Source organism: Schistocerca cancellata, chromosome 2 (assembly GCF_023864275.1).
Source record: "Schistocerca cancellata isolate TAMUIC-IGC-003103 chromosome 2, iqSchCanc2.1, whole genome shotgun sequence".
NCBI classification, from domain to species: Eukaryota; Metazoa; Arthropoda; class Insecta; order Orthoptera; family Acrididae; genus Schistocerca; species Schistocerca cancellata.
The window spans coordinates 304,281,538-304,308,303 of NC_064627.1; the positions used below are offsets into that span (position 1 = coordinate 304,281,538).

At 37.8% G+C, this 26,766-nt stretch overlaps 1 protein-coding gene across 1 annotated transcript in view; it reads left to right on the top strand.

Annotated features, from left to right (window-relative positions):
• Positions 1–26,766, top strand: part of LOC126161686 (presenilins-associated rhomboid-like protein, mitochondrial) — a 93,305-nt gene that overhangs the window by 55,088 nt on the left and 11,451 nt on the right. Inside the window, exons 7-8 of the mRNA XM_049917699.1 lie at positions 13,905–14,006; positions 21,959–22,056. Coding sequence (XP_049773656.1) covers positions 13,905–14,006; positions 21,959–22,056 — 200 coding nt within the window. The remainder of the gene's footprint in view (positions 1–13,904; positions 14,007–21,958; positions 22,057–26,766) is intronic.

Genomic DNA, 26,766 nt, shown 5'->3' on the forward strand with positions numbered 1-26,766 from the left:
TATCTTACACTCTTTGTAATCTGAGCACTTTGTTCTTAGTCTTCCATTCTTATTGTTTCCATTGGTTCTTGTACAAATTGTATATTACTCATCTGTTCCTCTAGCTTACTGCTATTTTTCTTAGGATGCTGAACATCTTACACCATCTTAAATGGTCAAATCCTTTTTTTTAAGTTGACAAATCCTGTGAACGTTTCTTGATTTTCCTGAAGTCTTTTTGCCATTATGAAGTACAACGTCAGAACTGCCTCCCTGGCACCTTTATCTTTCTAAAAGCCATCATCATCAGACAAATCCTCAATTTTCTTATCCACATTTCTGTAAATTGTTCTTGTAAGCAGCTAGGATGCATGAGCTGTTAAGCTGATTGTGCAGTAGTTCTTGCACTTATCTGTTCTATCTGTCTTCGGGATTGTGTTGGTGGTATTTTTCGGAAAGGGTGTTGGTATGTTTCCAGACTCACTGACACTGCACACCAACTTGAATAGTCATGTATTTGCCATTTCCCCCACTGATTTTAGAAATTCCGGAGGAATGTGATTTATCCCTTCTGCACTAGTTGATTGCAAGTCTTCGAAAGCTCTTGGATGCCCTATATCTTCAATATTGACTCCCATTTTTTCTTCTGTCTCATCATCAGACAAGTACACCCCCATTGTAGAGGCCGTTGTTGTACTGTTTCCACCTGTCATTTCTCTCCTCTATGTTTAACAGAGGAATTACCATTGCACTGTTAATATTGTGCCCTTGCTTTTAATCTCACCAAAAATTATTTTGACTTTTTTATGTGCTGAATCAGTCCTTCTGACAAAATATTCCTTTTTGTATTTCTTCACATTTTTGCTGTAGCCCTTTTATGTTGGCTTTATGCACTTTCTATATATTTAATTCCTAAGTAACTTATATTGCTGTATTCTCATTTTTCCTTCTTTTGTTGATCAGTTGAAGTATGTCTTCTGTTACCCAAGGTTTCTTCAGCATTGCCTTCCTTGTACTTACCTTGGTCTGTCAACTTCTGTAATTGCCCTTTTTAGAGATGTTCATTCCTCTTCAATTTAACTGAATACTATGGTATTGTACTGTGGCATTCATTACTGCAGTAGCTACAACCTTGGAGTGTTTCATATTTAGTACTTCAGTATCCCACTTCTTTCCACATGGATTCTTCCAGACAATTCCCTTGAACTTCAGTTTACCCTTCAGCATTACTAAATTGTGATCTGCATGTATATCTGCGCCTGGGTGCACCTTGCAATCCAATATTTGATTTCAATGTTCTGTCGTACCATGATGTAATCCAGCTAATCTTTCCGTGTCTTTGGACTTTTCTTCAAGTACGTCTCCTCCTCCTGTGATTTTCGAACTGTGTACTGTATTCGCTGTCACTAGCTGAAATTTATTGCATAACTCAATTAATCTTTTTCCTCTTTCATTCCTACTTTTAAGCCCAAATTCTCAAGTAATTCTTTCATCTATTCGTTCTCCTACTATCGTGTTCCATTCCACCATGATTATTAGATTTTCATCTCCCTTACTTACTGAATTACCTATTCAGTATCCTCATATACTATCTCTACCTCTTTATCTTCCACTTGTGATGTCGGTATGTATACATGAACTAGTGTCAGTTTGCTGTCCATTCTGAGTAGAACAATCCTGTCACTGAACATTTCAGGTACCTCTGCCTGTCTTCTTATTCATAGTAAATCCTGCTCCCATTATACCACTTTCTGCTGATGTAGATATTACCCTACATTTGTCTGACCATAAATACTCATCTTCTTTCCATTCACACCACTATTGATTTGAATCTGTGCCGTCATTAACACTCCTGTATCACTGACACGACATGACTTTCTGCAGCATGGTGACATGATGAGTAGATCAGCAAATAACGGTCTGATAGTTGCTTATAAAAGGGCATCACAGCAGCAGTTGTTACCCAACAGTCAAGGGAGCCATACAAATGATAAAAAGATGTTAAGTCCCCATTGTTCTGAAGCAAACATACAACAGTGAATGAGCATTCTCTCTGATGTAAATGCTAGGTGTGTGTGAGCGGACATGATGCAGTGGTCCAAAGAGAATGTAAGTTGCTGATAGAAGAATACAGACATCATACGTGCTTCTGGTATCTAAAAGATCCACAGCATGAGTGCCATAGAAAAAGAAATATGATTGGTAGAAAATTGCCAAAGGACTCGAAGGTCGAACTGGGGACGCGAGAAAGATGATAAATTCATTAGACGCTTGCATCAGGTGGGAATAGAGTGAATAAGCACAAGCTTTGTAATACTTTTTAATAAGAAGGTAAAGAACAGTAAATTCCTTGAAAATAAACAAATGAAAATATGTATCTATTAGGCTGATTAAAACTAAAATTATGCGAAAGACCTTACTAATCTTATTTCTTAAGTTTATGATATCTGTAATTCCATGGCTGATGTATCACTGTTAGAGATTTTTGGTGATAAAAATTATTTATCCAGTATCATGCTATCTGCCCACTAACAAACTAACATAGCAGATTTTATCAAGTAGCCTGTGTGACAGATTGTATGTGTGTTTCACATTTCATTACTCATATTTTATTGACATTATCTTCCTTGTACATACTTCAATAAAATGCTGAAAGTGACCTACATATGTGACTGCAGACATCAGAAACAGTGTGCTACAGAGCAGCAATATGAAAAGATAAATAGGTACTCACCACAGAGAGAGGAGGTGTTGATGATAGACAGGCACAGTAAAAAATACTGCTATATATCGTTTAGTTATCAGATTAAGTCCTTTGTGCCTGTCTGCCACTCAGTGCCTTCTCTGTGTGGTGAGTAGCTGTCTATCCTTTTATACTGTTGTTATTCCATCCTGAATTTTCCATCATTTGATATATAACAGCAGTTGAAATGCAGAAAAATCACCACAGTAATGTAAATGCCTCCAGTTCCTAATAACCAGAGTATCAATTCTAGCATTTCTTCAGATTATGGCGGTCATCAGTAATTAGTGTTCAGCTTTTAAATTTGCTTCTCAGTTGTAGTGAGAAACCAGTGAAAAGTGTCAACCTGACATGTGCAAAGTTTTGGACTAATGTTCAGGAAAGCTAAAGCTGCAGTTCAGCATTAAGTGTGCTACTTACCAACTTTTTACATATACGTATACTGTAGAACAAAAGCAAAGAGGTGCTTTTCAGTTATTTACATACAAGTTGAGACACCCAAATTCTTCCTTTTCCTACACCATTTTCCTTACATCAACAAAAAGAGTATGGTCGCCATGCAAAATAATCCTCTATGAATATCAAAATTTTGCATTGTGGCTGTAACTATTCAATGGTAGGCATTGAAACCCTCATAACTCTATCTCTATGTGAAAACCTAGTAATTCCAGTAACCAGTAACTCCATTATTGCACAGAGATTTGAAAGTGCATGGATTTCTCTAATCTGTCAATAACTAGGCTTTACTATGTAGCTAAACTTTAGCAGCTTTATCTGTGTTATTATTTTTTAAGAAACAGTTTTTGCTTCTCCTCTATATTTAACAACTGTAGTGTCTATTATTAGTACCAAAAACACCACCACAGCATTCATAGGCTATGTTTGTTATCTCGTATTATCTTCTGTTCCCTCTAGTGTAAACACTTGTTCACAGATACAAGCAAATGACAGTGAACACCTGCAAATTGCCTGCAAATGAGGATTTGCTTGTGCTTGATTCCGTTCATTCTGGACTAGGCAACTATTTAGTGGTCTTTATCTGGTTTTGTGACTATTTATTCATGTTATGAGTTGGACACCATTTGTAGATGCTTGTTGTTTGAATGTATGCCTGTATTTATGCCTGTGTAGACATTTGTACTTGAGCACTGCAATCACTATAAATAAAAAATAGGTTAATTGACTACCGTAAGTGCAAACGTACATGTATAAAAACATTGTTTTTATTTATATTGACAGTTGCCACTCACTTCACTTCACAAGCCCTTTATTCAGAGATTTGGTTTGCATAATGAATGTATTTGTTCTTTTATAGAGTTTGTCTGCAACATACATCCTGGATTATCACTGCAGTAAGTTCTCAAAATCATGACATTAGTATGTGCACAAGCTGATTTCCCACATCATCTTATCCAGTTGCAAACATAATTACATATGTTAGAAACACTAGAGGAACTTCCCCTTTAAAATTGTACTGTCCTTATATGTGGAAAGCACCTTGCAAGAACTATGATTTTCTTAGATCAGGTCCACTGCTGTTCAGAATTTTTTCCACATCATGGATAATACAAGCGGACTTCACAAAGTAAGTTACACATTATTATGGCAGACGTAGTAACTTTTATTGAATATTGCACTACAGTTCATAATGACACAGGAAAATGACAATTTTTAAACATAGTCACCAAGCCTCTGTAAACTAGGGTTGGAACATTGTAACAATTCTTCAATTCCTTGATGATAGAAATCTGCTCCATAGTTGTGGAACCACTCAAAAACCACCGTGAGAACATTGTCGTCATGGTACAGAGGTTGGATCGGGAGTGGTAAGGTTCTGAGCATAAAAAAATTACAAATTCATTCACCTCAGTGACTTTAAAATAACATAGACAATAATAAACATCTAAATTCCAGAGTAAATGAACCAGAAAAATGCTTCAAATTATTCCTTTTAAATATTTCAAGCATTTTTGCACATCATAAGTTTCAATCCCATCAAAAAATAAAATAGCTTATAAACTGAATTTAAAGTTCACACAATAAAGTTCTGTACTTTCTGTAAATTTCATTTCTCTGCGAGGGAGACAATAGTTGCCTTATGCTGTGTTGGGTTGTCTTCATTGCTAATTGGAGCATGGTTCCCCTCCTTCCTTTGTGGCATACCAAGCAATTGAGCATGGCTCCCGTCTTTGCTTCCCAACTTAACCTCAAATGGTCCCTTGATTTAGATTGAACTCTAGAAAGAACACACACACACACACACACACACACACACACACACACACACACACACAGAGAGAGAGAGAGAGAGAGAGAGAGAGAGAGAGAGAGAGAGAAGGGGGTGGGGGGATATAAATTAAAACCACATAGCAGAGATAAGATGCAGATTGCACAGTGAAGGACTCGAGATAAACCTTTGATTGTGACTCAGAGATGTTAATTTTTTTTTTAAAAATTGTGGCTGTTTAACATGAACACACAACTGGAAGAATTGTAGGCCTTCACAAGACAGGTACAAATTTAAAAGGATAAAATGAGTACTCTAAATATAAGAGAAGTCAAGTTTGGCAAAATTAAGAATTACTCTGACATGTTCAGCCAACTCAGAATGTTGATCCACACAGAGGTCTAAGACAAATAAAATTGTCACTGATCAAAGTTGGAAGCTTTATATACAAGAAGCCAAATTGAATTTCACATAACAAATAGGGATTTTGTGAATGACAACTAGCTCTTTAGTTACAAATAACAAAAGATCCCCACCATTTTCTTGTTACACCTATCTTTGCTGTAAGTTACTGACAGTACAGCAGTCACAACCAAGACAGCCGAAATGCGAAATGTGCTCACTCTGAAGACTCAAACCCATCACCATGAAGGCAGAGGGAAACAATAGTTCTTCAACTGTCATAGGCACACCATTTCTTTTGTTCAATAATTTTTGCCTGCAAGTAAATACCACACCATGGCATCCACAACAAAGACAACCAAAATGAGAAATGTTGTGACACCAAAGATGCAAACTCATGACTACAGAGGCAGAGGAAAGGGTAATTTTTCAAGTATCGTAAGCACCCTTTTCACAGCCATCCATAACACGATGAGCTGGAACTCCAACCTCAGTCAGTGACATCAGTTACTAAACAGAACACCACCAAACGTTGAAGCCAGGGAGGAGCATGCATTTGGTTAAGTGAGCTCGGCGAGCAACTACGCTTCCTCTTGGAAGATATCGAGGAACTCGTCACTAGGATGAAAAGCAGAGATGTTTAACGGGCAACAGAAATCTATTCTAACATGTGCATGGCTCAGTCCTTACCATCAGAAAATCATCAATCGACATGACTCGTCTCCTTGATTGCCTAGACATTGTTGTCCATGCTTGATTTCGATGGTCTTCTTTCCTGATCGACATCACCCACATCAGTGCAGCCTTGGTCAAATTGTTGGCACCATTTCACTACAGCTGGACACACTGTTGCATTTGGCTCATATAGTCCACTCAGCGAAGGAAAATTAATAAAAAAATAAGTGTACTGACAATTTTTTGTACTGTGGTAGTACAATTCCTACAAAAAAGGTCCTATTCCTTTTTTCTGTTGTTTCTGTCTTCAAGGGGTGGAAAAATCACAGATGATTAAAAACATTAGTTTAATGGCGTAAAAATAACTCATGTTGCTAAAGAATGAGGGTTAAACACAAATATTAAATGTCTGCACAACATCTAAGTCCAGTAGAACAATATTAAGCAATAAATTGTGTTTTGAGGATGTAATGGGGTGTAAAAGGGGGAGGGGGGGGTGGAGGTTAACAGGCTAGAAGTGTGTGTGAGAAGGTAGTTCACCAAATTATGGACATGCACATCCCTCCTTCTTAGGCCTGCAAAATGAAGAGTGAGCAGGCAATTCCCATTGTGTCTACAACACTGTGTCACAGAAAGCAACTACGGGGTGTTTCACAAAGCTATACCGACCCATCCACAGCTTGCTTTATGAATCACTGGCAATGCAGTGTGCAGACAAGCCCAGGGGTGTTTATTCTCACAAAGTGCATACACACTACATGGAATACGGATATGAATTACTAATAACACTAACGAAAGACATACATATGGAAAGAATATGTGTAAATCTCTGCACGCTTCTACACTGCTAGAGGGAAATTGATTCTTAGTCATCCTATATGGCAACCTCCTCCATCACGAGTGATGCTTGCTTTTCAGTTTACAGACTATACCTCCTGAGCATTTCCTGTCCAGTTCTCTCATGTGAGTAGACAAAATAACTTCACTGAGCTCGTGTTTGTTTAGTGGAGTTATTTTCAGTTCATTAAGTGAGTATTTATTTGCAGTTGTTAGAAAAGCTGTTATGTAAAAAAAGCTCAACAGCTGGGGCTGTCAGTTGTCCAGCACACTGAAGAGCTAGCCCCATCATGGTGTGTCTCTTCTACCAATGGCTGGAATATTTTTCACAGCATGAGGGTATCAAGTGCATCCCTCTACCTGAGCTCTCACAACATTTGAAGAGTCCCAGAGGCTTAAATTGGCTCCCTCTGTTATGGAACTTTAGAGATTTCAGCACAGGTCAGGCAGTGCAGAACAGCAAATTACTTTTCCAGTTTTGAACATGAACAGTTCTATTCTATCAGATGTATTGACATGTACCGTGTAAGATACAATTGGCAAGAGGGGTAAGTGGCTTGATTAAGTGCAGTCTGCTCTACAAGTGTGAGCAATTCCTGACTATGAGAGATTAGTGCAATCTACCAGTAACACAATGAGTGGTGGGAGAAGTGCAGTAGCTTTCTGGTCATTCATTAATTTACTACCAAGTGGCTACAACACCGTTACATGGCTTTCCAGTGACTGCAGTACTGTTATATGGCTTTACAATATGCTGTCAGTGACAGACAGCAGCAGAATGCCACATTAATCAATCCAACCCTTTCTCACCAACATTATGTAGGTCACAGGCAACAGGACACTTACAGATTAAGCACTTCTCAGCCATTTTTATAGGAAAGTACTTTAAATAAAAACTCACTTAATAACGTTAAATAAGAATTCCCTTAATAAGCTGAAGATAACTTTACTACATAAACATGAGCTCAGTGAAGTTATTTTGTCTACTTACATAACTTGATAAGAAATGCTAGGAAGATATACTTTGCTTGTAAACTGAAAAACAATCGGTGCTCATGATGGAGGATGTTGCCTTTTCCGGAAGAATGCTATGGCTCCCATACAGGATGACTGAAATAAATTTTCCTCTAGCATTGTACAACATTGTGCAGAGATTTATGTAGATTCCGTCCATGTGTATTTCTTGTGTTACTGTTATTATTAAGTAATATCTGTATTCCATATAGTGTTAACACACTTTGTGAAAAATAAACACTTCTGGACATATCTGCACACTGTATCATCAGTGATTTACATGGCGAGCTATGGAAGGGTTGATATAACTTTGTGAAACTCCCTGTTGCTACTTTTTGTGGCATAGCGTGGCAGAGAATGGGAAAATGGCCTGCTGGATCTTCATTTTGCAGACCTGTGAAGGAGGGAAGTGCATGTTCATAATCTGGTGACCTACCTTACTTCTAACCTCTGTCCCCACCTTCCCACACAGTTACAGCTCCAGAACACAATTTATCCCTTAATACAGTTCTACTGCACATGGACGTGGTGCACACATTTAATATTTGTTCTTAAGCCAGTTCATTTAACAATAAACATCAATTTTATTCCATTAAGCCAATAGCCTCGTCATGTTGGTAACACTGGTTCCCACCTGATTACCAAAGTTAAGCATCATCAGACTCCTTCAGTACTTGGATGGATGACTGTCTGAGGAAAACCAGGTGCCGTTGTCTGAAGGGCACACAAGTTACCAAAAGGGTGTCCAATTGAAAGACTTGCACCAGGCCTGTGTGCCATACCACATTATTATTATTATTATTATTATTATTATTATTGTTGTTGTTGTTGTTGTTGTTGTTGTTCATTAGAAAGACTATTTTTAGTACTCTGTGATTTTCCATCCCCTGCAATGCAGAAACTATTAATCCTAGAGAAAAAATTAATAGGACCTTTCATGTGGGAAATTCACAGTAGTTTAATTTTGTACTGGGAATCTTTTTCACTAGATGCCATTGTTTTAGAGAAATCCAAGAAAAACATAGAAAAGGGACCTTTACACACCCTTTCTCCCCCTCCCCTCCCCTCCTCAAACCCCATGCTCGCACCACACTAGTCAGGATTTTTAGTATATTACCCATGACACTTCCTCCTTTCAATGTAATAAAAAAATGTAAAACTACACAAATTTTCTCCCCCACTTGACTTTCTTTGATCTTCGTTGTCTGGCAGTGTTACACTGCCAAAATTTTGCTGTGAATCTCTGTGTTATTTAGGTGTTCTGCCCATAAGAATTGTACTGTACCAAGTACTTCCTACGTATCCAGTTGCCCTCCATTTCACTTGTGTACTGTGATGAACCTATCATACACACTGCAGCAGGACTGTCTCTCCAGAACGTAGTTTCTTCTGACAGTGCACCACTCTTGTTGCACTATGGTCTTAGTGTGGGATGAAATGTGTAACTTACTTTTTGAAGTCCTCTTGTTATTCCCAGCTACTATCCTAAAATCATAAAATGCCAGTGAAGATTTTATATGATCTTTCAACCCTTTATTCTTGAATTACATTTCATGCTCGTACATGTCTGTACTTGAAAACATACTTAATGAAAAGAGGAGTTACCTTGGGTTCCTCTGAGATATAGTGTACTGTGTGTAGCCAATACTGAGCCTTCTATGTTAGCCTAAAAACCATTAAGAAGCCTTCTATGTTAGCCTAAAAACCGTTAACTGTCAATAGGAATGAATTGATATGGGGAGCCAGCAGATATCATTTGTTAACACTGTCAGAATAAATAATTTAACTATTCCATACGAGGGTCATTCCATCACAACTGATCTTGGGCCTCCTGCTCCTTGGGCTTCAGTTTTCCTTAAATTTGCTGTGGGTGTAGACCAATACTAGAAATGAACCACTGCAAAATTTTGAATGAAAGTAGGAAACATTTACTTTCAGGTCTTGGATAACTTTCAGCTATGAATCAGAAAATATAGTGCAACAGGATGTGAAACATTTTGTGAACCAGCATAATGCATGAAAGTGGCTCAAAAAACCTGTGGAGAAAGATGCACAGATTTTTTTTTATCCCCTTTGGGGTCAGATATCTCCAGAAGAAACAATGCAAAGGAACTACATCTTTGTTGACAAAGCCTGGGATATGATTCTATTACATATCTTCCTGCTTTGCCAATTATTTTCAGTTACAAATATTGCATCAAATGTAAAATTGCAATAAATGAGGCTATAAATATTGCAAAAGGACTATTCCAGAAATTCTTCTTTCCAAAACCATTGGAAAGGGGATAATTTTCTGCACATCATGTTAGATCTTAGAGTCATCTCAGCAAAGGTACAAAATATGAGGTTGAACGTCAACAAAAGTCATGCGTAATGTGTTAAGATTGTAACATGGTGCATGTTGCTGAATCTGTAACTTCAAGACTAGCAAGAAAGACAACTCGTAGATTAATGCTGGTGTTTCAGCTACTCATGAAATCCATGGACTCAGCCAGTTCAAAACCATTAGTTGAGTCAGTTTCTGTACCTATCGTGATAGTGGCCATGTGTGGTCGAGGCAAGAGGAGTGTGATGTTGTCATGAAACATGCTTATTCTGTTACATATAGATGGCTGTGTTTGTTGGTTTCTTAATCAATGTTACAAAGTTTCATTTGGGTTTTTCGCCTTGATGCCCAAGCTGTGTTGGTGGTCTCTTCATAGAAGTTCCAAAGCCTCAGTTGCATTTCTTGACATGGTTCCAAAGCTGAAAGTATGGTTCATGTTGGTCCCCAAGATGGTGCTATTTAAAATTAGTGCTTCACAGATGTTAATTTTTCTTCAAAAATGTTCAACATAGCTTCTCAAAAATTATTCGACTGTCCTATTCTACTTGCTGAAGATGCTGCAGTATTCATGATGATCTGATATTCAGGATTCCAGCATTTATCTTATCTTTCACACCAATAGAATGAGCAAGTTAGACTAAGAGGGCACTTGAATTTGCCAGTGCATCATGTTCTTCAGTGTTAACTTCACACGTCACCAATCCACCAGTGATTGTTGGAGATGCAGGCAATGTATTGGCCAGGAATACGGTTTAAAACTGACACAAAAGCCACATTGGTGTCAGTTGATTGATAAACCAAAGCCACGAAACAAGTTGTATCACTTGAAACCTGGGTAACTTGAATGTGGTTCAGATCCATTGCCAAAAAATGTTCCAGCTAAAGTATAGCCAGATGCAAATTGTTCTTCTTGTAGCTTTCCCTCGTCTTCTATTTCTAGACTTGTAACAAAAATTTGAATAAATCTTCTGGGGTTAAAACTTGATCATCTGTAGTTTGTTGCAGGCATGCTCATGCTGGTAAGCATTTACCCATTCCAACAATTCCATTGCACAGAGATTTAACATGGCTTGTGCCCAAACAAATCCATTCAGCAGTTCTACCAAAGTCCTTTTCGTGGTAGCACAGGCTGATAAAATTTTTGTGGTTCTTGTATTGAGCAGTGGAATGATCACTGAAATAGTGATTGTGTACTGCTTCTTCCATCATGCTTTTCAAATTGTTGATCAGTTTGGCCAGAAATGTGTGGATGGCAGTAGTGTTATGTCTGAGACCATCACTGATAACGCATAAGCTAATACGCTGAAGAGCTTTATAGTATACAGCAAACAGGTGCAGTGTTGCTTGACTGTTGTCTCAGTGATATCCTTGAACAAATCTTGGCTGATGGAAGAATAATTTTCTGTAAGATGTATTAGAATGACTAGTTCATTGGGCTTGAAATTTTCTTTGATTTTCTTCAAGTGTAAGTGAGGTGTTTCATAACAGTCTTGAATAGGAAGCTTCAAAATTTTGGCAATCAAATTTTCATGAAATTCTTCAATAGATATCTGCTTTGTATACAGTGTATCACAATCAGTGTGGGTCCATTGTTTTAATTCAGTCACATTGACAAAATCACAGTTTTTAAAAACTTCTATTAAATATTCCCCCAAGTCCATTCTTCCTGGGCAGTTTTCACATCACCAAAGCATGCACTCCTTCATATCTAAACTGCAGGCAATCTTGTCAAGAAGGGCTTTGTAGTCAGTGTTAGTAGGGCTTGTGTTAAACATTAGCTTCACATTTTGATGGATTGTGCAAACACATGCTGAATGTGTTCCAGCTGCACCAGTGGTAATGCACCATTTTGGTTGCAGATCACAAAATTTAAAAAACCCAATTTCTCGCTCTGTGTTTTATTTTCAATATTGAATAAACAACTCTTTCAAATTTACAAGAAAAAGGCATTTCTGTTTTGTTCCATTAGGACTTCTAATTGAGACAAAATCATTCTTTCCTGGACTATATACGAGGGTTGGAACTTTAATAGTGGCAACTATTTATTTACAGCTCATGCAAAAAAGATACGTGTTTCAAAGTTTTTCTGATCTTCAAAGTAGTCACCAGCTTTGTGTATAACCCGTTGCCAGCGATGTGGAAATCTTAGGATACTCTTAGCAGTGCCAGTTGTGTTGAAAGTTCGAGCGGCGCGGTCTGTTGCCCAAAGAACTTGTAGCAGTTCTGAAGTGAATGCCGTGAAGTGTTTCCTTCAATTTAGAAATCGAGTTGAACTCAGGAGGGCTTAAGTCAGGGGAATGCAGTAGATGGCATAGCACTTAGCAGCCCCATCAGTCAAACAAATCAGTAACATCTGCACAGTACGTGCTTAAGCATCGTCCTGAAAAATGATGGTCAGGCTCTGCAGAAAGTGTCATCACTTCTGTCTCTATGCTGTTCATTTTTGGAACACAACCTATGGCCACTCATACCTTCATCTCTACAGTCTTCTTCCTGTGTTCTGTCTCCCCCTACCAATCAACTCCTACACTTCACAGTACACTACATAAAACTCCCCCTGCCTATGACAAGATCAAGATCACTGATGTATCGGTCCTATCCCGTGTGCCTGCTGCTTTTCGCTGCCAGACACTCTTCTCCATGTCTCCCTCTCTCCCCCTGCCTCCTTTTTCCTTTCACCCACTGGAGCTAACACACCTACTCAGCACAGTGTAGACGTGCAGGTGTTTCTGTATTCTCTTAGCTTTGAAGAAGGAGTCATCCAAAGGCTTAGCAATATTGTTAATCTTATTTATGTACCTGTAGGTGACTCAACACGTCAACTATATGATGAGTTGTTGCCTTTAGTCCTTTACTTATTTATGAATAATAGTTATAGTGATCAACTGTACTTTTTCACTTTATTGCTTCGTGTGTGTGTGTATGCTACCCGGCTTATATCTGATGTGTAATGAAAAATACTTTTAACACAAAACAGTAACAGAAATTTCAGAATAAAAAGAAAAAATAAAAATGATGGAAGGCAACCACACATCTGTAGATGGTTGATGTGTTGCATGAAGACTCATAACCGAATAGAAATTTAACTAGCTTTGAAATTACTGCTCTTCTCTTATGTATGTACACATGCACTGATGCACGCATGACTCCCAAACCCTCTATTCCACAACTGTGTTTGACTCTCCTTGTGGTTGCATGTGTGAGATATTGCATTTGCACTAGTAAATGAAAAAAAATGATAACTCAAAAACATGCCAAATTTTTGTGAAATTTCATATACAAGCATCACATGTCAGTCATCTGTAGATGAGCAGTTCCCTTCCTTCATGTTTATTTGGTATTGTGTCATAAGTAGACAAAGTTGGAAACAAATCTATATGCATTGGTCTGTGTGGCTGTTTCCAGGTGTTGGCTCTAGATCTTTTTGTTAAAAATGTTTGTTACAAAAAGTACTGTATCTTACATTTTGTGTGGTTTTGTTGACAGAAGGAACTGGATTCTTTATAGAACCTCTATGCCTTCGAAGCCCTACTGCTGTTACTCTGCGGGGCAACTTCAGTAGCATTTCTGAAACTGTGTGTTGTGAAGATCTAAAATTCTAGAAAATATTATTCTGGTTAAATTCAGATGTATTTAAATAATTGAATGTAGGTATAATGTTCTCGTCATCCTACATTTTCTTTGTTTCTCTTATTTTGCAGTCTGGGGCAATAATGGCAATCCTCAGTTTTGTATGTACGCAGTACCCGGAAACTAGGCTCAGTATAATTTTCTTGCCATTCTTCACATTCACTGCTGGCTCGGTAAGTCTCATGTCTTCTTTTTTGTACGTAGAATTATTTGATTTCTTATTACTGAAATGTACCTGAACTCTGAAGTTTTTGTGGTTAAGACTATGTAATGTACAGCTGCTAGATAAAACTTGGTATTGAGGCAGCAACCAGTTGATGATATAGCTTTGTGAACAGTTTTCTTTGAAATTATGAGAATGCAGTTGCTTTCCGAACTGATTCATTCTTTCTTGATGTCCTTAAAGTCCTGATTTTTGCACTGTCAGATAGATTTGATGTGTTTCTCATCTCTCTTCTTCCCATTTTTCCCATTTATGTGGCTAATGTTATAGCAGTAATACATGTCTCCAGTTTATGCTAGTCTCTAAAGTACACATGACTTAATAGTGACCATTTATGTGCCACAGTCTGCTGCCATATCTGTTACCTAAGTTCCGCTAAACTCTTCATAGCACTCCATAGCACACTTGTTAACATACATTGGTTATAAAAATAAAACAAGTGCTGTGTGTAGTTAGTGATTTGAAACTGAGATAATGAAACTTCCTCACAGTCATTCACAGCTCAAAAGTTTGACAACTACCTTGCTACTGATACATCCAATTATAGTTTGTAAATTTCTGCAATGCATCAAGTTTTTTGTAGTATCTTGCATCTTACTTCCTTCCTATTGTCTAATTATTATTTGAGCTGGATACATTGCCCTTCTGTAAAAATCTCAGTTTTATAATGCATAACACAGTCTGAAAATAGGTAATCTATTTTATTTTCTGTATTTTTCAGTAGAAGGATTTGAGGCTCTTAATCTCATTAACAGAGTAAATTTTAAATTGTAATTTGTGAAGTTTTCCCATTGTTTTTGGTGGACTAAGATACATGTTCTAGACAGTGGAACTGGGTTGATGATAGCTTTTTTTTTTGCACAAAATATTTCAGCCATTCACGTAGTTTTACTTATTAGCTACCAAATGACACGTATTGATAACAAATGATAATTGTATTACAATAAAATGTTGTACATGGTATTGGATACACATATAATTATTCTCCCAAAGTTGTAATGAGCAAGCAGCAGCACCCATAACATGCAAATATGATGTTGAGTCTTGAGCCACAAACTAGCCAGGATACGTTCTTTGGTAGTAGAGGGGATATGGGAGAATTGGAGGGATTTAGAGAATTATAACAGGAAATACATGTCATGATAGATTCACAGGTCACAAGAGAACAATTTACAGCAGAAGTGCTGAAAAAGATGTTAGAATAATGGGATCCAAAAACCAGAATAACAATAGAGAACTGCAAATGAAAATTGTGCAAATTAGACAGATATGATGAGCTTGTAGGAAATAAGTAATTATTGTAAGAAAGTGTGATGTGAAATAGTAGAGTGTGAGATGAGAGTACAATACACAAAATACAAATTGCAAAATAGAGAAGATGATGGAAAAGGGGAGGTTGTTGACCCCATTTACGAGTAGGCTTTTTAAAGCTGTAAATCTCTCAAACAAGCTAATATTTAGTCACAGCTAGAATCATTATTGCATTCCGAGACAAAAGGATTGAATGCTGACTACCATTCACATCTGCATACATGAGTACTTTGCAAGCCACCATATGATGCATGACAAGAGGATACTCTGTGCAATTGTTACTCATTCCCTATTCTGTTCCACTTGCAAATGTAGTGAGGGAAAAATGTACCTGTATGAGCCCCGATTTTCCAACCTTGTCTTCATGGCCCTTATGTGAGATACAGTGTATGTTGGTGGCAGTTGGATAATTCTGCTGTCTGTCGTAAATGCCAGTGTTCACGAAAAGTGCCTTTTTTCCCTTTCTTGATTTAATGTGCTGGTAACAAATCTAGGAGCTTGCCTCTAAATTGCTTTGATGTATTCCTTTAATCCAACCTGGTGCAGATTCCAAGCTCTTGATCAGTGTTTGAGATTGTGTCTCACAAGTGTTCTGTATTTGAACTAAACTTTCCTAGAATTCTTGAAATAAATCAAAGTTGACCTTTTGCCTTCCCTACAATTGGCCTTGCGTCCTCATTCCATTTCACATTGCTTTGCAGTGTTTCACATATAAGTCTAATAGATGTGGCTGTGTTAAGCAGCACATCACCATTACTATTTTTGAAGACTACAGGATTAACTAACATTACATTTTTCTTATGTTTGGAGCAAGGTATTGTTCATCATGCCATCTTCATATATATCTATGAAAGTCACCAAAGACACTAAAGAGTGAATGAGAAAGAGTACTATATACTTTTATTAGCCAGTTTCTATACTATTCTGTTCATGCAGTGAGGGGAATCTGACTGTCTGTATCCTTTCATACATACCCTAATATCTCTTACCATATTTTTGTGGCTCCAATATGTGATATAGAGATGTTCCATGCATGATGCAAGTTATGTGTTTGGCATTGCCTGAGAAACAATACCAGGGAGGCAGTCTCCCACTGCTGCATATACTCCATCCTATTTCTCAACAGATTCCTTGCAGTTGGTGTATCCAATTCAGATGAGCTAGACAGGTTAGTGGTGATCTTAGAAAGAAATCGGAGAGGTCCGGTCTGTCAATAGCATCTTCTCACAGAGCTGTTTGCAAACTCAGGCTGAAATCTTATAAACTAATGGCAGTGCACTAACTGATCAATTCAGATATTGTTTCGTGATGTCAGTACTGTAACTGGCTACAGCAATCTATGCATGATTGCTAGATTGATCTTGAAGTGTTGTTGGTGGTGTTGTTGTTGTTGGTGCTTTTTCCCCCTCTGATGAAGCATGGCTGCAATTACTGAATTACATGAACTCACAAAACAATCAATTTTGGAGTTCTGAATATACTTATCAATTTGACACTTTGTGTTTTGCCTTCCTACCAACTTTAAAAGTTAGTTCTGCAGAAATCTGGCCTGCTCTGAGTGATATACAATGTTCTTCAGCTAAGAAAAGCTATAAAAAATTAGCTGCACTACATATGTTGCCAGGATGGACAGATTTGTTTAACTGTTTTATGCTGAGAAAGTTAGTTAATTTCATTGGGTCTAAATGAAGAAAAGTCCTTACAATAAAATATCTATTCTGTATTGCAACTTTTTGTATACAGATTTGCTTCCATGTGCATTCTAGCATACAGTTCCAGAAATTAATGAACAAAAGTGAGAACAGTTTTCTCTATTCCTTATACACTTACTCTTTTTGTTAGCCAGTTTAAGGTTTTAACTCAGACCTGTTACTGATAGAATCACACTTTTCATCAGTTAATAAACAGTTTCTAAAATACTACGCAGATTATTGTTTTGGACTCTGAAAGGTCCCAAGTATGACTGCACTGCATGCTAGGCACAATTTGTAGCCCCTCAAAGAAAGTCTTAAATTTCATTTTAAAAATCCAAAATTTTTTTACGCTTCATCCATGAAAGATCGTAAAATTTCACTGATAAATGATATTCTCAAAAGAACTACTACTACTACTACTACTACTACTACTACTACTACGACTACTACTACTCAATTTTAATGCAAATGCATTGAGCTACATGACTTCTCATCACAAGAGCTGGCCACGTACTCTTCCCAACTCTTGCAAGAAATTCCTTTACCAGTAACAGAGCATGCAAGAGTCTCGGATTAACTGAGCAGTACAGTTGCCTGTCAGCTTCATATTGCAATTCACTTAACCTGATACTCTTCTTCATTGAATCAATCCTGATTCAGAAATCAATTTGTGTGAAATTACAAAACAGCACATTTCCAAAAAGCAAATAAAAACACTCAATCTTAAATCAGCTGATGGAATGAAGTAAATTTTACATTTGTGAAATACGAAAATCTGGTTGTTTCACAATTATCATTTTCCCTTTGTATGTGACTCACATCAAAGCTGCTGAATCTGATTCCCACACTTATTCACAATTTCAGTGACTCATACTTCACATACATATCTCATTCATTCCCTCATTCACTCAGGCAACACAACAAATAATATTGTCCAGTAGAAATTATAACAACAATCTGAAACTGAAATTATCAGTAGATTTTTAGTGTTTTCATCAAAATGTTGTGTACTCTGTTACTTAAAGATCAGGTATTTAGTTAACATTCTTCACTGAAACCCACACAAAACATATTGCCATGTCAGAAAGTTATTTCTTAAATAAAGACATAAATTTTGTGTTTTTAGTTAATTTTTTGCATACCAAAGTTATAGTGCAACATTGATTATTGGACCCATCTTTTTCCAACAAACCATAACTGTGTTAGATATGTAAACAATATACTGCAACCTTTTTTTCAGAGAACTTGCAGTTAATTAAAGGACATTCCGTTATTTCATGCAGGACAATGCAAGAGCATACACCATCAAAGGGTCTGTAACAGTATTATGATTTGTTTTTGATGACAGTAACTACCTGTTATTGGTTCTTGCATAATGCCAAAACGTACCAATTGTGTTGTACATGGAACACCCTGGTGCTGGAATACCTTTTCTCCAAATTTATCTGACAACAATAAAGTCGCCTTTCTTCCAAAAATTCCCATGACCTCCAAACATGGTAACTGGACTCTAGAACACAGTCAGCAACTCGCGGCTCATGTGCATACTGAGTGTCTTCTCCTGGCAGTGCACATCTGTTTTATTAATAAAGGTCTAATTATTCAGAATATTTTAATTTTGCACCAAAACTGAAATCAAAGTAATAATGACAATCAAAAAAATGCCAAATGCAACAACAATTGCCACCTGCGCACCACCAGCACCAGCCAGTCGAACGAAACGAGTAATTGTGCATTCATGCCACTGTATGAAACTAACTACTACATATTTTGTTTTGAATTTTAGTAAGTGTAAATGTATTGAACCCACATTAGTTCACAAAGCTAAATAGCATGTATGTGACAAAGTAATACTTCTGTTGCTGCAGTGTTCACTTTGTGTTGTGTCCTTGGCAGCCAGCGACTGTGGTCATGTGTGTGATTTGCATTTGGAGTAGTGTGTGTGTGTGTGTGTGTGTGTGTGTGTGTGTGTGTGTGTGTGTGTGTGTCCTTTATATAATACTGTCATTATTCCATCCTGAATTATCCATTGTCCAAGTGTTTGGGACCTGTACGAAATAGGACTAACAGGGGATGTTGTAGGTATACAGAGAAGGGCAGCACAACGGTTTGTTTGACCCATGTGAGAGTGTTACAGTGATCCTGTAGAAACGTAACTGGTAGACTCCTGAAGACAGACACAACCAATCCCGAGAAAGTCTACTAACAAGATTTCAAGAACCAGCTTAAAATGATGACTCTAGGAATATACTAGTGGCCCCCTGTGTATCGTTCACATAGGAATCTTGAGGACAAGATGAGAATAATTACAGCACACACAGAGGCTTCAAATGATCATTCTTCCCATGCTCTGTAGGTGAATGGAACGGAGAAAAACCCTAATAACTGGTATAATGGAATGTACCGTCCACAATGCACTTCACGGAGGTTTTGCAGTGTGTAGATGTAGATGTAGATGTAGATGGTGTGATAGGGAAGAAAGATAAAAAAAAGTAGTTTCTCTGCATCAACACACTAAGTACTTCATTTAATTAATAGCGTGGAAGATAGAAATAATAAGAGACTGCAGACAATTGCTACTATATGAGTAACAAGGGAATGTGCAGTTTTTGGAAGTTTGTTTTGCAGTTTAAGAAATACAAAGATTCTTTTGTAGATGAAGGAAAAATTATGATTAAATATACACCTAGAAAGCAGGAAGCCTATTTTGAATTCTTTTTTGTCAGTTTGGTTCTATAGTTTGAGGCATTAGACCAAGAAAGGGAAATAAGCTTGAATATCATGTGACTGGAGCTTGTTATACTGGAAATATTTCAGCAGGTGTATGGTCTTCAATGAGCAGAGTGTGTGTCATGCTTTTCTTATCTGGTTCTGTTTTCGTATCAAAGTTGGTGGTACTATCTTCAAAAACAATACACATTTGACACCAATTTGACCATGGCAGAATTTTTTATATGGGCAGAAGTTGTTAGCCTAAGAAACCCTACTAGTATCAGTAGCTGAAGAGAACCTAGTTGGTAAGATCCAAGCAGCCTGTTGCATTGTCCAACTGATGACATTGTTGTAGACAAGTGTGTGGCAGAAATTTAGGTGCTATTGTAACGTAAGAATTGAGACTGGCAGTTGTCTGTTTGGACAATTGCTATTAATGTTAATTGTTGTGTACAAGGTGTAAGTTGTTTATGTCAATAAAAAAAGTAACAAAATGATCTAACCATTACTCCCATACCTCACAGAGCTCTCATGGAAAGGTCCCTAGGGGTGGGATCAATTTTTTGACTTTACATATATAGTTGTGAAGATAGAAGTCATTCTTCATGGTGGTTTGGCCTTGAAAATAATGATAATTTTTGAAACACCATCATATCAGAGCAGTTAAGTTATCTGGCTGGTGTGCTGAATGTTGTTGATTCAAGTCCCTTCAGGCACCAAGTATTTTATTTTTGCATCTTTATAAAATCACTGCCATCATTACTTTTATTCAATTAATTGGCTGAAATATATTTTCTTTATTGTTAATCCTTTTACACGTCATTTTAATCCTCATATTAACTGTTGTATTCAGTCTCGTTGTTTCCCTTCATTCTTTTTTTCATTTGGAATATTTGACCATGTGATTTTTTTATTTACTCTGATTTAATTTCTTCCTATTCTTGTTCACCAACTATTCACAAGCAAGGCCCACCAATGTGAACGGCTGTAGAGAGTGATGCCTGAGATCACAGTTGTGTAATTGGTTTCAAAGTTGATCTCATGTCTGGGAACCTGTCCCTGACAGTTTAATATTTGTATGATCTTTATAATACTGAGTGCTAGTAAGAACAAATCATGAGGTATTACTTTTCATTGGCCGACATTGTTATGTAAGGGAGGCACCTGTTTAACATGTTTAAAAGAATTGGGCAGCAGTATGCAGTTGTTTGGTGATAAGGTTGTGGTGTAGGTAATGTGTCAAAGTTGAGTGACTGTAGGAAGATCCAAGGCAACTTGGACAAAATTTCCAGTTGGTGTGATGAATGGCAGCTAGCCCTAAAAGTGGAAAACTGTAAGTTAGTGCAGATGAGTAGGAAGATCAAAACTGTAATGTTCAGATACAGTATTACTAGTGTCCTTCTTGACACAGTCAAGTCATTTAAATATCTGTGCGTAACGTTTCAAAGCAATGTGAGGCAGAACGAACGTATGAGAACAGTGATAAGCAAGGTGAATGGTTGACTTTGGTTTATTGGGAGAATTTTAGGAAAGAGTGGTTCACCGGTAAAGGAGGCTGCATATAGGGCGTTGGAGCAACCTATTCTTGAGTACTGCTCGAGTGTTTGGTGTCCATTCCAGGTCGGATCATAGGAAGACATTGAAGCAATTCAGAGGCAGGCTACTAGATTAGTTACTGGTACGTTCAAACAACATCTAAGTGTTATGGAGATGCTTCGGAATCTCAAATGGGAATCCCTGGAGGGAAGGTGACATTTTTTTCGAGAAACACTATTGAGAAAATTTAGAGAATCGGCATTTGAAGCTGACTGCCAAATGATTTTATTGCCGTCAACATCCATTGCGCATTAAGGACCACAAAGATAAGATACATGAAATTAGAGCTCATACAGAGACATATAGACAGTCGTTTTCCCCTTGTGTTATTTACGAGTGGAACAGGAAAGGAAATGACTTGTAGTGATACAGGGTACCCACCGCCACGCACTGCACGGTGGCTTTCGGAACATCTATGTAGATGTAGACCTAGATGTAATGTAAATAGAATGTAGAACATAGTACTGACTGGTAATTACTGCAGATATAATTTTTGTAACATTGCAGTCAAATTTTTATTTTCTTTGTCTATAAGCACAGTCCGTAACTCTGTATTCCAAAAACTTGTTTTGTTTCTTTAATATTACAGGCTATCAAAGTAATAATGGCCTTAGATGCAACAGGTGTTCTACTTGGCTGGAAGTTTTTTGACCATGCTGCTCACCTGGGAGGAGCACTTTGTGGAATGTGAGTATATATTCATTGCATGTATACATGATTTAGGAGTAAAGGTAACAACTCATCGAATAGTAGAGGTTGAGTCATCCCCACCTTTACTGGGGAGACCAGCTCAATAAAGGATTCATCCAAAAAGTAGTAAAGTTTTCCTGGGTGAGGACTCCACTAATTAGTGAGTTTTTATCTGTACTCTGAAATTATTTACATTCTTCCAGGATTTCCTATTATCATTACATACATATGATGATTTTCCTGTTCTCTTTTTAGAGCTGCTCATATTATTGTATCCTAATTGTTTGTGATACAATAATCTGAGCAGCTCTAAAAAGAGACCAGGAAAATCATCATATGTATGTAATGATAATAGGAAATCCTGGAAGAATGTAAATAATTTCGGAGTACGGATAAAAACTGCAAAATTATTTACATCCTCAGCCAACTCTTGTTTTTTCGACCCCGACGCTATTAGATTTCGAGGGCTAGGGGTCTTTCTTTTCCCAAGCCTATACTTCCTTTGGTACCGGGCAGCAGTGGGCACCAGTATCGAATTGATACACAGAGCAAATGATGCTTCAGATTGATCAAGATCGAAGACTCGTGGGCGAAACCAACCATAGTCTGGTTCTTCGGCCATGATACTGCGATGTGGAAGGGAAATAGAAGGACTACCACATTATTATATTTCCTGAACATTGGAAGACGGAGGATAATGATGGTGTTTCCTGGAGTAAAATATTCCAGAGATAAATTACTCCCCCGTTCGGATCTCCGGGTGGGGAGTATTTCAGGTGGTGTCATCGAAAGAGATGAACATTTTAATTTCAACATTGGAACATGGAACGTGAGAACACTTCAGTGAGCAGGAAAACTGGAAAATCTGAAGAGAGAAATGGACAAATGTAAAGTGAACATAATGGGTTTAAGTGAAGTGAGGTGGACAGATAGCGGTGAAATAGTACCAGGTAATTAAACAATGTTTTATTCTGGTGGTAAAAGTTTTGAACGTGGCGTAGCAATAGTGATGGGAAATGAATTAGTGCAAAGTGTGAATAAAGTCGTGTGTCATAGTGACCGTTTAATGTTAGTGAAAATAAGTGCAAAGCCAGTAGACATTCTAATAATCCAAGTGTACATGCCAACATCAGATCACAAATACGAAGAAGCGGAGAAAATGTATGATGAAATAGAAGACATCATTAAGTCTGAAGGAACAGGAAAAGTAAATACCATAATCATGGGTGACTGGAATTGTGTGGTTGGACAAAGCAATGAAGCAAACATTGTTGGACAATATGGATTAGGAAAAAGAAACAACAGAGGAGGAATGCTAGTGGAATTCTGTCACTGAAATAATTTGGTGGTGAGGAACACTTGATTCAAGAAAAGGAAGAGTAAACTGTACACATGGAAGAGCCCAGGAGATATGAAAAGATATCAGATAGACTACATACTCGTCAAACAGAGGTTTAGGGGCATTGTGAAGGACACCAAGACTATGCCAGCTGCCGACATCGACTCGGATCACAACCTTTTGGTTGCAGATATCAGCACAAGGCTGAAGAAGATCTGACAGCATGGGAGGAGAAATCAGAGATGGGACTTGGAAAAGCTATGATAGAATAATGTGGCAGTAAGAGAATCATTAGAGAAAAAATTTAATGAAGTGAGACAGAAAAATACAAGTGCAAGTGCAGAAGATCAGTGGCAAAATGTTAAAATGGTTTTGTTAAATACTCTGAAGAGTGAAGTTGGTAGGGAAACAGAGAAAACCCTGGATCACCAATGAGATGCTGGAGAAGATAGAGGAAAGGAGGAAGTGTAAAAATGTTAATGAAGAAGAATACAGAAGACTTAACAATGTCTTCAGGAGGGAAAAAGACAAAGCAAAGAAAAAGTACTTAGAAGAAATGTGTGACGAAATAGAAGAACTACAAAGAAGAGGAAGGTACGGCCTCATGTACCAGAAAACAAAGAAACTGGGAGAAGGAGGGAACAAAAGTGTAAAGATGTTTGGAATAGAAGATTCTAGAGAACAATTGGTTACTGAACAAGTGGAAGTGCTGAAAACATGGGAAGAATTTATAAGGAAACTATATGATACAGAACATTGCCCAGATGACATTGACATAGAGCCAGAGAAAGCTATTGACGAAGATGAAAAAGGGCCCAGTATACTGACAAGGGAAGTAGAAAAGGCAATAAAGGACATGAAGAGTAGGAAAGCTACAGGGGATGATGACATACCAGTGGATTTGTGTAAAGAAATCGGAAATGAAAGTTTGAAAGTTCTGACACAACTCATAAACAAAATCTATGAAACTGGAGAATGGCCTGAAGACTTTTTGGACGTCACAATGGTTACTCTTTAGAAGAAAAAGCAAGCCAAGAAGTGTAGTGATTATAGAACAATTAGTCTGATATCGCATGTGGCAAAGATCATTGCAAGAATACTAAATAGACGGTGGGAAAACAAAATTGAAGAAGTGATGGGAGAAGACCAGTTTGGCTTCAGGAAAGGAAAAGGGACTAGAGATGCCATTGGCACAATGAGGATATTGTCAGAGTTTTGGCTGTTAACGAAGTAGTTTGCACTTGTTTTATAGACTGGCAGAAGGCCTTCGACAGAGTCAATTGGAATGTATTGATGAACATCATTGTTGTTGTTGCTGTGGTCTTCAGTCCAGAGACAGGTTTGATGCAGCTTTCCATGCTACTCTACTCTGTGCAAGCTTCTTCATCTCCCAGTACCTACTGCAACCTACATCCTTCTGAATCTGTTTATTGAATTCATCTCTTGGTCTCCCTTGACTATTTGTATCCTTGAGGAAATAGGAGTCAACTGGAGAGATCGGAAACTTATAAGGCACTTGTACCTGGGACAAAGGGTAAAGGTACGACTGAACTATGGAGAAACGAACAGTGTGGAAATAGGAAGGGGAGTGAGACAAGGATGTTGTCTATCACCAAGTCTCTTCAACCTGTATGGAGAAATGCTGGCGAGAGAAGTGCTGAAAGGATGTGGAAACTTCAAAGTAGGAGGACGTCTCATCAACACCATTAAGTATGCAGACAACCTGGTAGTGCTTGCCAAAAATCAGAGACAGCTGCAACACATGATGAACAATTTAGTGGAAATGGGAAAAAAATACGGCATGGAAATCAACATCGAAAAATCAAAAGTGATGCACATATCAAAATGTGAGAAACAATTGAAGATAACTGTTGACAATCAGGAACTGGAAAACGTGGACCAGTTCAAGTACCTGGGAAGTTTTATCACAAAGGATGCCCACTGCACCAACGAAATCTGAGCAAGAATCGCCATGGCCAAAGCTGCTCTCAACAAGAAGAGGACTCTGCTGACCAGCAAGTTGAGTTTGTCATTGAGGAAAAAACTGATAAAGTGCTACATTTCAAGCATTGCACTGTATGAAGCAGAGACATGCATCATGAGAAAGGAGGAGAAAAAATACTTAAAGAGCTTTGAAATGTGGTGCTGGAGGAAAATCAAGTGGACAGATCACATAAAAAAGCTGATTACTGCGAAGAGTAGGAGAGAAGAGAAGTATTCTGCGTACAATTCTTCAGAGAAAGGCCAACTGGATTGGACATGTACTTAGACACGAGGGACTCATACATGATGTCATCGAAGGGAAACCCAGAGGAAATGCAGGATGAGGAAGAAGAAGAATTCAACATCTGGACGACATGAAAGATGGAAGGAGATACAACAGACTGAAAGAAGAAGCTGAAGACAAGGAACTGTGGAATCAGAAATTCTCCGTACGAAGACATGGACCTGTCACTAGGCAGAATACTACATAATAATAATAATAATAATAATAATAATAATAATTCTTTGTGCTTGAACCCAGTTAGAAAATACCCAACAAAGGAATTTTTTTATTGTAGCTTAATTGTGCAGATTGAGTTAAGGTTTTTGTTTGCACTCTCTCCAGGTTCTTTTTCCCTCTCTGTCATTGACTTTGGATGTCACGCCCTTCCAAGTTTCCCCTCTTACTTGGAACAAGAGGAATTTATTACATTTAGTTTCAAGCAAAGACTGATTTCTGTCATTTGTCAATGTGAGTCAGGCATGCTTTCAGTGAAAATTTATGCTTTTTGTAAACCTGCCTTAGAAAATGCTTTTTCATATGATCACAAATGCAGGTTACTGATAATTAAGCTTTTGCTATTTGTGCCAATGTGGACAGAAAACTATTTACTGCATAGGTACTCAACTTGAATGATGTTCACACTGTGCTCTGCAGGATTGTGTTGTTAGTAGTAGTGTTAAGTGTCATGACTTGCTGTTACGCACAGGTACTGGTATGATGACACAGGGTTGAATCGCAAGCATCAGTGTGCATTACAGTTGCAGACATTCAACATGGATCTGGATAATGTGAGCAGGGCTTTACTCATAAAGCTGTTTTATCAAAACAACACCAGTACTGCTGCTGGTCTTCATGAATATCAGTGTATCGGTGCATTAAAGGAATACGGAGAGGTCCAGTCTCCGCACTCGATGACCAGTTGTGCCAAATTGTCGAAGAAGGCTGAGAATGCTGGACACAATATGCAATCTTCAAGCAGGTGCACGAACTGTGTCATGATAGCTGAACATTCCATGGTCCACTGTTCAAAAAGTGCTGTGAATCATTGTGAAATGGTGTCCCTAATGCAGCTCCACGCTCTTGCGGATGCAGATGATTGTCA